The 15,411-nt window shown below is 39.4% G+C and overlaps 1 protein-coding gene across 2 annotated transcripts in view; it reads right to left on the bottom strand.

The window, feature by feature from the left end:
- The window catches only part of CUBN (cubilin), a 143,206-nt gene that overhangs the window by 37,258 nt on the left and 90,537 nt on the right, over positions 1–15,411 (bottom strand). For both annotated transcript variants that reach the window (XM_063150547.1, XM_063150550.1), the window contains exons 39-51: positions 15,070–15,259; positions 14,221–14,418; positions 13,742–13,888; positions 12,704–12,894; positions 12,242–12,425; positions 10,761–10,935; positions 9,542–9,720; positions 7,528–7,737; positions 7,087–7,227; positions 6,502–6,683; positions 4,822–4,993; positions 3,684–3,890; positions 489–638 (exon numbers count right to left, since the gene is read on the bottom strand). In XM_063150547.1, coding sequence (XP_063006617.1) covers positions 489–638; positions 3,684–3,890; positions 4,822–4,993; positions 6,502–6,683; positions 7,087–7,227; positions 7,528–7,737; positions 9,542–9,720; positions 10,761–10,935; positions 12,242–12,425; positions 12,704–12,894; positions 13,742–13,888; positions 14,221–14,418; positions 15,070–15,259 — 2,326 coding nt within the window. The remainder of the gene's footprint in view (positions 1–488; positions 639–3,683; positions 3,891–4,821; positions 4,994–6,501; positions 6,684–7,086; positions 7,228–7,527; positions 7,738–9,541; positions 9,721–10,760; positions 10,936–12,241; positions 12,426–12,703; positions 12,895–13,741; positions 13,889–14,220; positions 14,419–15,069; positions 15,260–15,411) is intronic.

Below are 15,411 nucleotides of genomic sequence, written 5' to 3'. Positions count from 1 at the left end.
TGTGTCTAGATAAGCCCCAAGGCTAAATTCAGCTGTGACAGGAAGAGTAGTTGTTCTGGCACACAAATGGCAAAGTGGTGTAATTTGCACTGATATGGCTTCAAGTAGATTTCAAAATGAGTGCAAAGGTTCAAGCAGCAGAATGCATTTCAGCTCTGCTAGCACTCCAGAGACCTATCTGAAGTAAGTCAAACTTGGCTGCTATTACCTGTTACATCCCCATTCCCAAGAGCAACCAGCTGCTCTGAGTGTTGCAAAATCTCAGATGTGGTTTGGGGAATGCCAACTGTGAGGCAGAAAATCTGAGAGTTCCACTGCTAGCACAGGCTTTCTTTGAGAGATATAAATAGTGGCTAGCACTGTGCAACTTTTGAGGACCTCTTTGAGAGTTGATCCCATCATGACTATTCCCCAAATCACCATATGACTGGTAGCATTCCCCAGAAGTGCCTCAGTCAGCCAAGGCAGCAGTCTATTGAGCCATTTACCTTCAAACGTATAATGGGCCGAGAATCCTTTATCTTCTGTGTTTGCATCACTGACAAAGTGTACCCAGACCTGGGGGGCAGCTATAACTAGTGGCACAGATGGTGCAGCCTGACCACAAAGTCTGGCTATTAGCTCTCCATCAGCATTCCCTAATGAAAGGAAAAAGAAACAAAAAACCACATGACTTTTTTGAGTCCTGAAAGAGCTACAATAAGATAAAGGAATAGTGCAAACATGCAATTCATTCTGTTTTGACAAGAAAATGGAGAAGAGTACATATCACAATTAGTAACTGATTATTTCTTATGGATATAAGCAGAGTGTTGCAGTTCATTGTTGGGATCTAAATCTTGGCAACAAGAGAGTTCTCTCCAAAGCTGTACCAATTACCATTTTGATACCCTGGGCTCCTTTTCTCCCCTTCCTGCACACATTCATATGTCATATCAGCTACACAAAATCCTCACTGTTCTGCCTCAAACCTACAGACCTTTTGGGGCAGAACAGTGGAAAGAGATGGCCTAAGGACCATATCACATGGACACCTACTGAACCTTTTTTTTTGTGACATCCTCACTAAAGTCAACAGGGACATTGAGTTTTCTGTATAGGGATGTGCACTATGCGTGAACAAACTGTTATCACTGTATTAATAGTGGGCATTTCTTTCCCCATGAACTCAGCATATAGTTCTCTGTATAGTCAAAAAAACAAAAACAAAAACAAAAACAAAAACAAGACAGCATTTGCTGAAATCCTTGAAGCCTAATAGGAGAGCATAACACAGGCCACTGTACTTGAGTGACACTGAAGGTTTGCTCAAGTTGGTGAAGCCCTATCTATCACATTGCTAAAAGCAGTTTCTGTTTATTACTGAAAAATTCCCAGAAGGAAGAAAGTAAGGGTAATAGTGTTCCTCATGACATCCAAGCAATGCCATTCCTAAGTTCATTTCTCTAATAATAGCAGCTTGCTGGTCTTAAAAGTCTTCATTCAAAAGCAACTCCTAGCTCTGTACTAAGTGGCTGGCCATTCTTGGGAAGAAGGCAGTAGAGCAAGAGGGGAAAATTTTGGGGGCTCTTCAAAGCCTTTTCAGAGTTATTCCAAATCATGGGTTGGTTGAGTAAATTCACATTTCCATCATATGCAAGTGACACAGCCACCATTTGAAATGCCTTGAAGTACAAGGAGGACAAGGGACATATAATAAAATTCTATCATGCAAATTACACAGAGAGATGGTACAAACTGTCTTGATAACATGCACTAATAATTATATTGAGCTGTACAAGCAGAAAACATTAATGATAAATTGTGTTCAGGAAAAAGTAGTAATAACTACTTTTAGCATTAGTATATGAAATACATTTTCATTTTTGTAGATTTTATAAGGTGATTAACTATGTGACAGATGTCACTCAGGTTACTCAGTCTCTACAGTGTGAAAAGTGATACCAGTCATTGCTTTCATGCATGGCCAGCTGGCCAGAGATCTAGGCTGTTGATAAACAGAAAAAGAAAACAGAAATATTGTGCTGTAACATTTCATTCAAACTGAAGGGAATGGTCTGAAAGACAAAATGAAGAGTCTTCCACAAAAGCCAAAAGTTAGGAATATATTTCATTGGAGCAGTATGTAGCTCAGCTGTATGACCATGTACAACCTACATGCATTTGCATGATAATCTAATACCCTAATACCTTACTCTAAAAAATTTGAAATACTTATTTTATCTATTTAGCTTAAATATTAGTCATTGAATTACAATAAATTCTGCTTTTAAATTTTTTATTTGAGTGCCATGAAGTCTGTTGTACAGGCATCACAAAAGAATTTTGCACATCTCAGCTCCATTTGGGGTCTCGGGTAACTTAAAGTAGAATTGGACCTTTCCCTAACTATGCATCTGCTGTGTCAAGAGTCTTAAACAGCACCTGCCTGAGTTAGGGGCATTCTGCACCACTGCATCTCATTAAATGTTACTTGTCAGCATGCACAGATGAATCAAGGCATTCTGCTTTTGCCACCAGGCTAGCTGTGAAATTGGAGGTCCATTAGTGGTGCTGAAATGGGCACTGGTATTTAGATGACAAAACTGTGTAGAACAAAACAAGACTACAATTTCTTTCTTTCAATTTTCTTTGATTGTATTGCCTGGAGGCCTGAGGTTCATGATAAAGTGAGAGCAGCAGGAATGGATGAGTAACAAAGCAAATATATTTTACTGTTTCTTTCTCTGAGTTTTTTTCTATTATTTCCCAGCTCCAGTGCATACATGGAAGAGAACTGCTAGGCTACACAGCTATGCAGGGTGTGGCTCTACACAGGACAAACCAATGCTATACAACCAAAAGCTCTTGCTCAAATGAGTGCAAATAAGGATGGGACAGATTCCTGCTCTCAGCCTTTTCACATGTTTCAGAAAGCATTTCCTGGTAAATTAAAACCTGCTGTCTCTGGGACTCACAGGTACAGCCTTTCCATGAAGACAGCTGCAGCTTTCATACTACATTTGGCATTAGCTGAGTGACTTTCATGTGACATTTCCAGTTGCTTGCTCTTGTGGATAAAGATGTTCAAATATGCAGGGATACCACTGGTGCAATAATCCTGTGATTTTTTTTTTCATTTAAAATGCTTTAGTCTGTGTTTTGCAACATATTCTCACTGGAAATAAGTATTTCTTTTTGAAGAGTCATCTTATAGAACATAAAAATGGATGTGAAGTGGGTATGCAGTCCAGAGGCTATGAATAATTCAAACATTCTTTACTCCATTCCTGCTGTCCCTGGAGATATTTCAGCACCAGAGAGAGAATGGGGGGTGGACCAAATAATTTATTTTGATGACTGCAAATGCCATCTCTCAAGGCAAATGAAGCGAAATTCATATTGTCCCATGTAAAGAGAGTCAGGTGTGTATTGCAAATAGCAAAACTAGTTATGTCTCCAAAATGTCTATCTAGTTTTCCATTTTCTGCCCTGAAAGAACCAAATCCATGCATCCATTCCTCTGGTAGTGAAAGCTCATTTCTTATCATGGATGCAACATGGAAGGCAGGATTTGAACACTTTCAAATGTACAGATTCTACAACAGACACTCCCTTCAAATATATATGAATGAGATTTGGCACAGAGTTGTACAATCAGAATTTTGACAGGCTTCATCCATTCCCCTGCTGAACATACAAACCTATTCGTAGCTCTAGGTGGTCATACTGGCAGTTCTGGTGATGTTCCAAGTGGAAATCCTCAAAAGATATATAAATGGATGAATTGTAGTGAGAGGGATTTTCAATGATCCATTCACAGTTCAGGTTACTTGTGTAATTTCCGATGCCATCATAACCAGGAGAAGAGAAATCCCCACCTGTGTGTGCCATCAGGATTCCACCACAAACTGCAGAAACAAAATATGGCTTATTTAAAAGAAGTAATGATTCTTGTATGAGGAGAAATCCTGCCCCTCTTCATTCAGGTATGCTCACATCAGAAAGCACATGCTGATTAGATCAAAACCTTTAACATCTTCTAACTTTTGTATAACTTACTGCTCTGTAGAAGAGAATTCCTCTCTGTTTCCCTGGAATTTATTGGCAAGTCTTTAAAAACACACATTTAAAGCAAAGAACAATTATTTACAGGATCAAATAAAATATTTCAGCAACACTATCAATATAACAGGCATTATTTAATATTTTTATAAAATCTCACTACAGCTTCAGTTCAGTATTGCTCAGCCCTACTCATTACCCAATTCTAGGCTCAAGAGAAAAAATTTCATGGAAGATACCCTCAATGGCATAATAGGATGCTTGGGGTGGGAGCTGGAAAATAAGTTCAAAAGGCTCAAGGCTGTAGTAGTAAGGCTGTGCCAGCTGCCTCCTCTCTGGAGGCTGAGCTTGCAAAAGTAGGTTAGCTGCACTCTTTCACAAGCTACAATAAATTAATTACCCCCCTGAGTAATAAGGAAGCACTTGAATTATTCAATTTGTCTATAGCACTATGCTTTCTGAAACTTTTCATGGAATAAGGCCACTTCAGACCATCTCTTACTCAAGACTCTGTACAAAAAAAATAAATCAGTAGGGACAGCAGGTACTGTCATCTGTACAAAGCCACATGAAGTCCATTGCTCACAGAGATTCTCCATTTTTTTCAGGTTCTTTCAGCTAATTAAAGATAAATATCCATTCCCATCCAGAGATTAAAACAAAAAAAGGTATCAGAGATTTGTTATCTGTTTAGGTAATTTTGTTTTACGTGTGCCAGTACTCTAGCTATGAAATGACTTACCAGAGATCATCACTCAAGTAAAAAACATACACTACCTGCATCTTCACTAGAGGTGTATGAGACACTGAAGCCCCTGGCTGCACGGGATATATCTGTCACCAAAATGACTTTCATGGTGTTTCCACTGGATTTCACCTCCGTGCCTGGATTCACCTCCCCACACAGCTTGGCCAGCTGGGGAGAGTTTTGCCCAAGGCCATTGTAAACCTGTGGAGTCAAAATAAACTCTTATGACACCAATATACAGTCTTATGAGCATCTCCTGTGTAATTTAAGAGTGTTTGCACCCTTTAATACAAAATTCACTGATGTCCCTCACAAGGGGTTAGTTCTCACATCTACCCAAACCTTGGAAGAAACTTTCATGGCCTTGAGTGGATGAGGCACTGAAGTAAACATCAAAATAACTTGCTTATTTTAGTGAAATACAATCATATTCTCTCCCTCTCTCTCCTTTTTCAAACAGAAATTGAAATATTTTTATTGAGAAGAGCACTGCGGTTTAGCACAGTATTTATATATTCAATCATTTAATAATGCCAGCTACTGATCATATTAATTTCATTTCAAATCATAATCTGTATTCTTTTTAAAGCCAACATGAGCTTTATCAAAATATTCTCCAACACACTGAGTGCTGGTGTGCATTTCTGATTATTTCAAACATTTCACTTTTTGATGATCAAGGGACATTTTGCTCCATTTCTTCATGCACCCTTTAGCCTAGGAATTAATTTCCTTCTTTCTACTCTGCAGTGCAAGCAAGGCAGAAATTACATTTCCCACTGAGACTTGGAATATATTAGAGTATTGAAGGCAGAAAAGTCAGCAGGAAAAATTTTCCTTTAAGAGATCATTATCTGATAAAAAGCCAGCTGCCAAAGGTTTGTCTAAAGCATCTATGAAGAAAAACAAGGGAAACATCATCTACAAACCTCAAGGGATGAACAGCTACTTCAGACCCCCATGCTTGTACTTGGGTTGGCTTCTGATCATCCTACAGTTAATTCCTGTGTTTGCACTGCTTATCTGAGGAAGTGGCAAGCTAAACTCTACTTCACATTCCTGCAATTTCAGAGGAATCATATTTTTGAGGCATTTGTACATCTGACCAGCTCCAGGTCTGTGTGCCAGGCTTGAATTTTTTTTTCACTGAATAACCAGAAATCAAAAATAAACATGGTAAAGTAACCAATATCTACCTTTTTTTCAAGGTGGAGAGTGATATACAAGTAAAGTTTCTTGGGGTTTCTCCATCTTTAATTCAGAGCAGCCATTTGCTGCAATCTCTGTCTTTTTCTACTTCTTTTTTTAATGGACAGCAAACAGTAACAACAGCAGTAGATACTCCCTAAGTCAATAAAACCTGGGACTGACTGATGGATTTTGTTTGCCCAGAAAAGAGACACTGAAAGCTTTCAAAAACCCAATATTTTTTTTCATAATTGATAAAAAGACAACTCCAGTGATTCCTTGAATCCTTTTACTCTGCCTGGGCCACAATATCAAAATTTCCATACTCCACAATAAGGAGATGAGTTTAGATGCTCCACAGTGGTAACTTTCTCTCATTTATCTGCTTTCCCCAGATTAAATTACGATTTGTCTAAAAACCATATATAGACCTGTAAGTGACCTTTCAGCTTTATTACATCCATTAATTCTCCACAAAGGGATTAGGAAGAGCATCTTCTGGCTCTACACCCAATACTCACAGCCACATAATCTGATGAGCAGCTCCAGTGCTCTTCAGTTTTCATGTCATTAATGGTGAGGGTGACACGTCGCCCTTCTCCCACTGTGATCCTCCATTCACACACCCGGTTATGGGGGTAGAGGTTGGGGTAGTTGGGTGAAGTAAATGTTCCAACAGGTGCAGTAAGATCCCCACCACATTCTGAAAGATCCAAATATTGGTACACTTCTCAGACTAAAGCATTGCTTATAGAATTGTAGCCAAAAAAAAAAAAAATCAGTTTTGTGAGAAAAAGAGATCCTGAGAGGATTTGATCCCCCTACTCTGTCCATGTGTTTGTCTAAACAGCCAAGTTCCTGCCAGTCTGTATCACTCAGTCATAAAAGCAGCTGAGTATTAACTGTCCACAGCAACTTCTTTTAGTCTAATTGTTAATATTTCCTTCTCTGAAGGGCTCATCTCAGGCTTCAGAAGCCTGGGTGACCCACAGGCTTTGATGCCAGATGATGCAAGTCTCTCATTGTGGCAAGACTGAGACATATATGACTTTGGTCTATGGTATAAGTTGCTCCCTGAGAATAGATTTGAACCCTACAAATCCAACCTTCAGTACTGGAATCGAAGCGCAGTCTGAATCCCCGGGCATTGACTGATCCATCAGTGACAAACTTGACATAAGCAAAACTGTCAGAGGTGTCCACAGCATCAGGGAGAGTGTTACCACAGTACCTGCCCAACAAATTTCCTGCAAAAATCACATAGAGAAAGAGAAATTTATATAAATATATTATTTATATTTATACTGAAGGTCACTTTCCAATTCAACTGGAAAGGCAGGAGTAAACTAGTAGAACCGAGTTATTGTTGGCAAATAGAAGGGTGTTGTTTGCCTGACTTTGCACCATCAAGAAAGGCAGACACAATAAAACACTGCACATTGAAAAGGCTCACTTTATACCCAAAGGGAAATGCTTTCAGGAACCTCAGATGAGGTTTCCTAGTAGTACTAGGGAGGGGAAGACAAACGCTGAAATAATTCTCAGACCAGAAGCGTTGTATTCTCGGATCTCCACGAAGTCATTTGTGCACCCAGCAGAGCTTTGGATGTCCAGGCCTTCTAGTCTGATGGTAAGATAGTGGCCCCAGGGACCCTGCAGAAACCATTCACACAGCAGGTTGTCTTGATAATGAAGGTCAGGATACCCCGTGCTCTCAATGATACCACTTTGTCCTATCACTGTCCCACCACAGGGAGCTGCAAAAGGAAGAATATTATTTGGTTGACTAAAGAACATCACAGAGATGATCTTTCTTGTAAATAAGACTTACAGGTAGGGTACAACTGACTTGTTCTCTAACTGTGGTAATAAGACAGGAATTACCTTCCAATTAAAAATCTTCCATGTTCTCAATCTAATTCAATCAGTCCTGGTTGCTGTTATGTTTTATTTTTTTCCACACCCCCTCCCCCCCATACCCACACACACCTTGCCATTGCAAACATCCCTTCCTCTCTTTTGTATCTCTTATAATTTGAATAAACTCACAGTTTTCAATCTAATCTCTATCTATGCCCATATTTACCAGAAAACCTTGCAAACATGTAACTGGTAAATTAAAAAGAAATGAAACTTGCTAAGTGTGGATCTCAATTTTTTCTGACAGACAAAAGTTGACTTCTGGTTTGAGTCAACAGTTGTAGTTCAGATTCCTTTTTCCTTTCATCCCTTCCTACTCACACTTTGTGATGCCTTAGTGAGTAATCACTGCACAGTGTGTAAAACAGCTATTAATTTTTAATTGTATCTCTCTGAACACTCATTTCTCTGCTGTACCTGCAAACATAAGTTTGTAGCAAGGCATACAGCAAACATGTGCTTACAGGTACATGGTGTGACTCTGGTGGTCATGTGTAGGTCCAGGAGCTGGACCTTGATTATCCTTGTGGTTCCCTTCCAAATCAGGATATTTTATGATTCTATGAAACAATATTCCCAGCTGGATTTTTTTTAGTGAATTCTGTGTCTGTTAGTTACGATCTTTCCATGGCAGTAACAGTTGTGTTCATAATGCCAGTTCTGTGAGTCATTAGTGGTTTGTTTCAGGATGACTGACATTCAGCTAAGATACTGTAAATCTGTTACAGTTAAATGTAAATTATGGCTTCATATACCAACAAGAAGCCTACTAATATGTAAGCTTCTTCAGTTTTCACATTCAGAAATATGATAGCACTCTATTTTGGCTTTAGTGTTTCAGATCTAATGCAATGAAAAAAATTCTGTATTAAAAAATACAGTTCACTACTTTGCCTTTGAGAAATTAACAGTCCTAAGATTTCCTATATACATGACACTAACGTAATGGCTGTTATTCTTTGAAGATTATTAACATAATCAAAACAAAAAAAGGTATCAGAATTCTGAATTTGATCAAGGACTATTTTTTCTTGAATTTAAATGTTTTTCTAGTGCATTCTAACTCTGTTTTTGCAGCTTGAGAAGAAGTAACTAAAGTATTTCTTTCCCAGATGGCAAATAATGGTTTTCATAGCTCATTCCTTTTCCAGTCCATTATTATGCTGCCCCTGTTTATCTAGCAGCTTTTTTATAGATCTATTTACATTTACATAGAGTCGCTCCTAATTTGTTATTCTACCACCAATTCTCAGCGGATCTTCACACTCCCCTTCAGAACCCTGCTCATGAAAGTGACACTAAATTTGCAGGCTGAAAATCAAACAATGTTACATGATTTTATCCACACTGACCTTTTTCCTACTGCTCCTTTGACAACTGGCTTTGGCAAGTGGTTATCCAGTGGTTGTTTCTGCTACTGCTGCTGGTCTATGAGCTCTTTCCTATTAATATTCCCCTAATTTTCAGCTCTTTCCAGGTGCAGAACATGCTGATATTCTGAAGCCTTAGCTCCAATAGTAACTGAAAGAGGCATCTTCCTGTCAGCCCATCCCACAGGTCTGATTTAAGCCCTATTACAGAAGTCTAACACTTGGAACAAAAATCTTTAAAATCATAGAAAATGACAAACGCAAGCATTACCAATGGAGTATTTAGCATTGAATCCCACGCGTGTGGCACTGTTGTCAGACCTGAACCTTAGGTACATGACGGCTCCTGAGGATCTCTGTGAGCCGGGCCTCAAGCCTCCACAGAGCCTGGCAATGAGGGGGGCACTGGAGTCGGCGCCGCTGCGCAGCTCCAGGTAACTGGAAGTGCAGCTGGAAGAGGAGACAATTTTCTTTTCAGTGTATGGCAGCGATGGTTCAAAATCATTCCAGTATGTGCACAAAGACATGAAGCTGTAGTGAATTAGATTGGTTTCCATGCAGTGTAACCAGGACAGAAACAATAAGATCATAATCTACTGCAGTTATGTAATAATTGAATCAAAAGAAGTGCAAGAAACATTGAAAAAGATTCATCTAGAACTCAGTCTATGATCAGATCAGATCGGACAGGAGCAAATTCTGGGTGGGGATATGAACAGCACTGGTGAAGTAGTTGTGATCATCTTAAATACATTTTATTGGCAGGATTCAGATTCAGCAGATATTCCCTATTAGTCTCACTGAGAGGTGTTGAATTAAGGGACAAGAAGAAGACAGATTAAGGGAACAAAAATTCAATTCTGGGTTCTAATTAGGTGGGCATACAAAGACCCAAAATATCTTAAATATAAGCTTTGCCTTCAGAATGGTGCAGTTGTCCTGGATGCCAGAAAGGACACCTTTGGGATTCTCAATCCTTTGCCATTTTTCCTGGATATGGTTTCACAGGCTCACCTTTTTCTTACAGCCCCTACCAATGAAACTACATCAGCTGGAAAACAACCTTTTTTTATGGTCCAGGCAGGGAGTGCAAAATGTGTAGACCCATTGCAAACCAGCTGCCAGGCAATGGAGGAGGGAGGCAAAGTGTCATGGTGGGAATCCATTGGCTTTAAAAGCACCCAAGAGTCCAAAATACTGAAAATCTGAATATGAAAGAACTCTGGAGCACAGATTTTACAGAAAGCACCCTTGTATCATGGATGTTTCCACTTTTTCTGTCATACTAGTTTCTTTTATGCATAGCAACGTCCTAGGAATGTAAGCCAAAGACCTGATAGCGTCAGTGATCTCTCAAAAATCTCTTAACACCATTTGACTTTAAATATAGAAGTGTTTGTCCTCTGGGAGGAATTAGAGAAAGTAACAGAGAAAGAAAAGTCAGAATGGAGTCTCTGAAGAAAAATAGGCAAAACAATGTGGATGTATACTTTGGTGAAGGTTCAATGTAAAACTGATCTTCAAACTGCAGCTCTACTGCATGTCCATTGGGAGCAGTGATGGTCCAGACACAGTCAGCATGCGGAGGGTAATTGCTCGGGTAGTTGGGGGAAGATGTGTATCCACTGGGGTTTAAATCACTGATATAAATGTTCCCTCCACAGGCTGGGAATGAAAAGATCACCAGTAAAAAACAACATGAAAAGGAAATGGGTGAGGCATCAAAAAATGACTTATCACAATATTCCAACTGAGTTTCCTTTTGATGTCATACAGTCACATAAGAAAACAAATGCATTCTATTGCTTGCTGTGGAAAAGCATTTTAATGCAGTAGAATCCTATACTCCTGTGCTCCTGCTTACCTAGTCATCCTCATTTCCAAATATTCAAGGTCTTGAACTGAACTGCTATTACTTCTTCCTTGGATTGCTTATAAAACAAGCGAAAAACGTATTTCTTGCCTTGTTACTATGCCAATTCCCAAGAGCTAGGAAGCCCATTAGTCAGACCCATCAATATATCTGTGAATCATTCCCAACTTCTACTTTTCAAGAACTGAAATGTCTGAGATAATAATGAATGTGTGAGGAATGCCAGTCAGAGCAAACATGAATGTTTGTTCAGGTCCTTTACCTGACAAAAATATCTTTATTTTGACTAGAACATTTTTGTCCTAAACTCCTCTACATTCTAGCAGTACTGGTTAACCTATTCAGGTTCCATGAATAGAAGTGGTAGAAATGCTATTGTACAGCTTCACCTATTCTCCTCACGAATTCTCTGAAGTAATGCTAATTCTTTGGGGTAGCAGGGAAAAATAGGCTGAAATCAAGCACTTGAAGATTTGAGCTGATTGACAGGTTGCCTTGGTTGTTTAGATACTCTGTTTAACAGGTCTCCAGGTGTGCCAACTGGCGTCTGTCATGAACACAGTGGGATAACTGCAAATGCCAAGTTTGTGATTTCCTCCTGGGACCTGGTCTCTATTTTGTTCATTCTTTCAAAGAAGTTAGCTTTGGCAATTAATGTTATTTTCTCAGCTGGGAGTAAAACTTGTGAGAAATGTTGCCACCTTTCTAGACACACTACCCTGAAAAGCTCCTGACTTCATGTAGCGCTTGCATGGGGTACTAAATGTTCAAAATAAAGTTCTTGTTTCCAGGAGAGTTTCCTTTCCTGTATGAATTTTTACATCTCTTCCTAACTGTAGGTGCTACTTCCCTACTAAAGGGTCTCTTTTTTATTTCTCACTTTTTTTCTTAATCTATCTTTAATATTTTCAGGTTCTGTGACCTGAGCCTGATACTCTTTAAAAAGGAGAAATCTCAGAAATCATGCACTACAGGACATTTTTGCAGACATCTGATTTTACCAGGGTTGGGACTTTGAACAAAAATATCCTTTAAGAGGACAAACTCCGAGTTACATTTGTATAAATTGCAGAATTTAAGTTTGTTACTTAGACTTACCTAGACTCTTAGCCTCATATCTCAGTTTGAATCCTTGACCCTCATTGCTGCTGTCAGAAGTGAAGTGGACAAAGAGCTGATTGTCTGTGGTGTACATGGTGGAGACGGGGCTGCTTCCACAAAAACGTCCATTCCCTCTGGCAGACACCAAAGGTGGGGCTGCATTATCTAACCCATTCTTCAGCTAAAACAGAAATTGCTAATGTTACTCAAGCAAACAGCCCTGGAATGTAAACTTTGTGCACACACCATCTTAATGCTTCCAGCCACAGGGGAAATTAATAAACTAGTGATTAATTAATGCACATTAATAAAAAAGAGAGAGAGAGTGAGATAGAGAGAAATATCTTTGGTATTTCTCTTTTGGCAGTTGCACCCCATGACATTTACTGACAAGTAAATCTGTAAGATTCAGGAGCTTTAACAGCTTTGAGGATTTGGTGACCCAGCCAATAACCTCACCTCTACGTAATCTCCAAGGGTGCAGGAAGTGTCCTCACTCTGAATCTGGAAAGGCTGTTCAAAATGAACAGCAATGATAGATCCAGTGGCTACCACTACATGCCAGGAACAATTTAGATCAGGAGAATAGTTTTGAGGGTAGTTGGGGGATGTTATCACACCCCTGCCTGTGTGCAAATAGCCTCCACAACCTGAAAAAAAAAAAGATAAAAGTTGAAGCAAAGAGAAAAACCCCAAAAGTGTCAACTATTCACCTATTCAGTTTGAGAAAAACCCTGTCTCCTAAAACATGTGATGGGTTAAAATAAATTTTGGAATGAGTGTTTGAAGAGCTGAGGGGCACATGATGAATGATCTCCCAAATCACAAGCTTATAGATTTCAAGATGACACACCAAAATCCTGACCGTGAGACTGTTCTCAGACTTAGCAGATGAATCAGCAGGCAGCAATGTCCAGGACCTCCCACAGCATGAGTTTATCATTACCCTGTCTGAGGACATTGCTTCTAGCCATGGACCAAAGCACTGCCATCTACTCCAGCTGCCAGTCAGAAAACCTTCCCCACTTGTCACTGTTGCCCAAACACTTTCTTGGTGCCTCAGCCCATTCAGGAATCTGTCATCATTCCTGAGTTCATGTGGGAGGACTGTTGCTGGAAATTGCTGACATTCCTGATAGAATTTATACAGATTCCTGCATTTGCCTCTTTCTGCTTTGAGTCATTTATTTCTTTCTCTTAGCTAAACATTCTTTCATCCTTCAGTTGAGCTGTTATAAACTTAGGCAAATGCTTTTCTTTCTTTTGAGAAGTGACTGGTCAGATTGAATCATGCTTTGTTGCATTATATTGCTGGGAAACCAGCAAATTTTAGCTTTGTAGAGTAAGAAATTTATTAACACATATTCATGAGAGGCAAATAATTAGATGTGTGTATAATTAATTAAACTGTAGACAGTTAACAATGCCAGACTCTCTTACCCCGTTGCTAGCAGCAAGGCAGACATTTATCTGGGGGAGAAGAGAAATGAGTCTTACTTTTGTGATAAGAGGCATTAAAGCCAGCTCCAGTGATGCTGGCATCCGAAGTGAAGTGGAGGAACATTGCTTCTCCAGTTGATCTTATTGGCCCAGGAGGTTCTCGTCCACACACAGTAGCCAGTACTGGGGAAAGGCTGTTGTCTCCTGGGATGAAAAGAACAAATTAGTGTTACAACTGAATTAGTCCACGTGTGCCTGCCTGTTGCTGTGGCTCACACTTTCAGGAAGGTGCTTTTCAAGACCTTTAACCCCTTACAGATTTAGAAATATTTTTATAGATCACCAAATATTTTGCTAGACTTGGTTAATTTTATTTTAACTAGAAGAATGTCTCAAAATAGAGGAAGAGTACTGTTTTAGGGCATGTTCCTGTTGCTATCTAGATTGATTAGGCTCAGTGGAGATGAGAATTTGAGGTATTTGGACCTTGGGTCTCTACGGCACTGTGACAGGGTAGGGCAAGATTGGCTTCTCACCATCTTTGATAGTAAGTTTGTCGTAGTTGCATGAGCTGTGAGATTCTATGTCTAGTGCCAGGATATTGAGTTCCACAGTGGATCCAGGAGCTCTGATAAGCCACATACAGTCCTCAAAATTTCTGTAATTCTGTGGCCAGCTTGGTGAGAAGAGGAATGAAGGTGTTTCTTCAGTTGTTACAGACCCTCCACACGCGCCTGTCATGGACAAGAAGACAAAAAAAGAAAGCATCCTCTTTTTAAACTGAATTCACCCCTCATGTAATATAAAATGACAGTCCTACAATAAAGCACAATGAGGGCACAGTGATGATGTGTGCAGCTACAGTAATGCAGGAATTCTTCAACTTCAGTTTGGATTGGAAGTATAAAACTTGAAAATCCTCATCTAAAAGGATGTTCCTGTGCCACCTGCTGCAACAATGTTGTGATCTATTTTATCTTGAGGAATATCTAACAAAATACCTAAGAGCATCTACCACAGTTTAAGAGAAGCTATTGTGCTTGTTTCATATCACAATAACCAATGATTTAGAATGGTTAATCAAGAGGGATAATTTGCCATGAAAGCATAACAAATGTTTAGATTTAATTAAATACCTGTGTAAAGAAAAATGATCCTCTAGCAACATGCTTATTTTTAGAACACTGTAAATTAGTCTATCTAAGAGTTTCTAGAAGTTGTTTTTAAAAGATAGTAAAACGCTTCATTAAAATGTTGCTGAAATCTTTCCCTCATTAATAACTTGGGCTTTCTCTAGAGGGGAAGTTTGTTTGGATTTCTTTAAGTAAAGCTGAGTGTATCACTGGCTGTACCACTTGCAGCTGTGGAACTCACTGAAAACCCACCTCTAGCAATGGTCCGTGTAACAGAAGAAGCATCCACTGCATACCACTCCAAAAGAAAGCCTTTTCCAGTCACAGAGGAATCTGACTGGAACTGGATTGTCATGGAACTGCCAGAGGATGCAAAAGAGGCAGGGTCTGCACCACAGTATGTTGCAACAAGACGAGCATGAACTGTGGACCCATCAAACACCTGCAGAAAGAAGAACAGTGCTGTTCCTCACAGAGCCAGATTTTCATCTGCCCCATACTCAGCAAATTCCAAGGAGAAAATTACCCTCTTTCAATCAGTGAGGGATCTTTGAACATATCCAAGTTAGAGAGAAACCTCTCTTATAAAAAGGA

The sequence above is a fragment of the Melospiza melodia genome, chromosome 1 (assembly GCF_035770615.1).
Source record: "Melospiza melodia melodia isolate bMelMel2 chromosome 1, bMelMel2.pri, whole genome shotgun sequence".
NCBI classification, from domain to species: Eukaryota; Metazoa; Chordata; class Aves; order Passeriformes; family Passerellidae; genus Melospiza; species Melospiza melodia.
The sequence above is the reverse complement of the archived record's forward strand: the minus strand, read 5'-3'. Positions and strand labels throughout refer to the sequence as shown.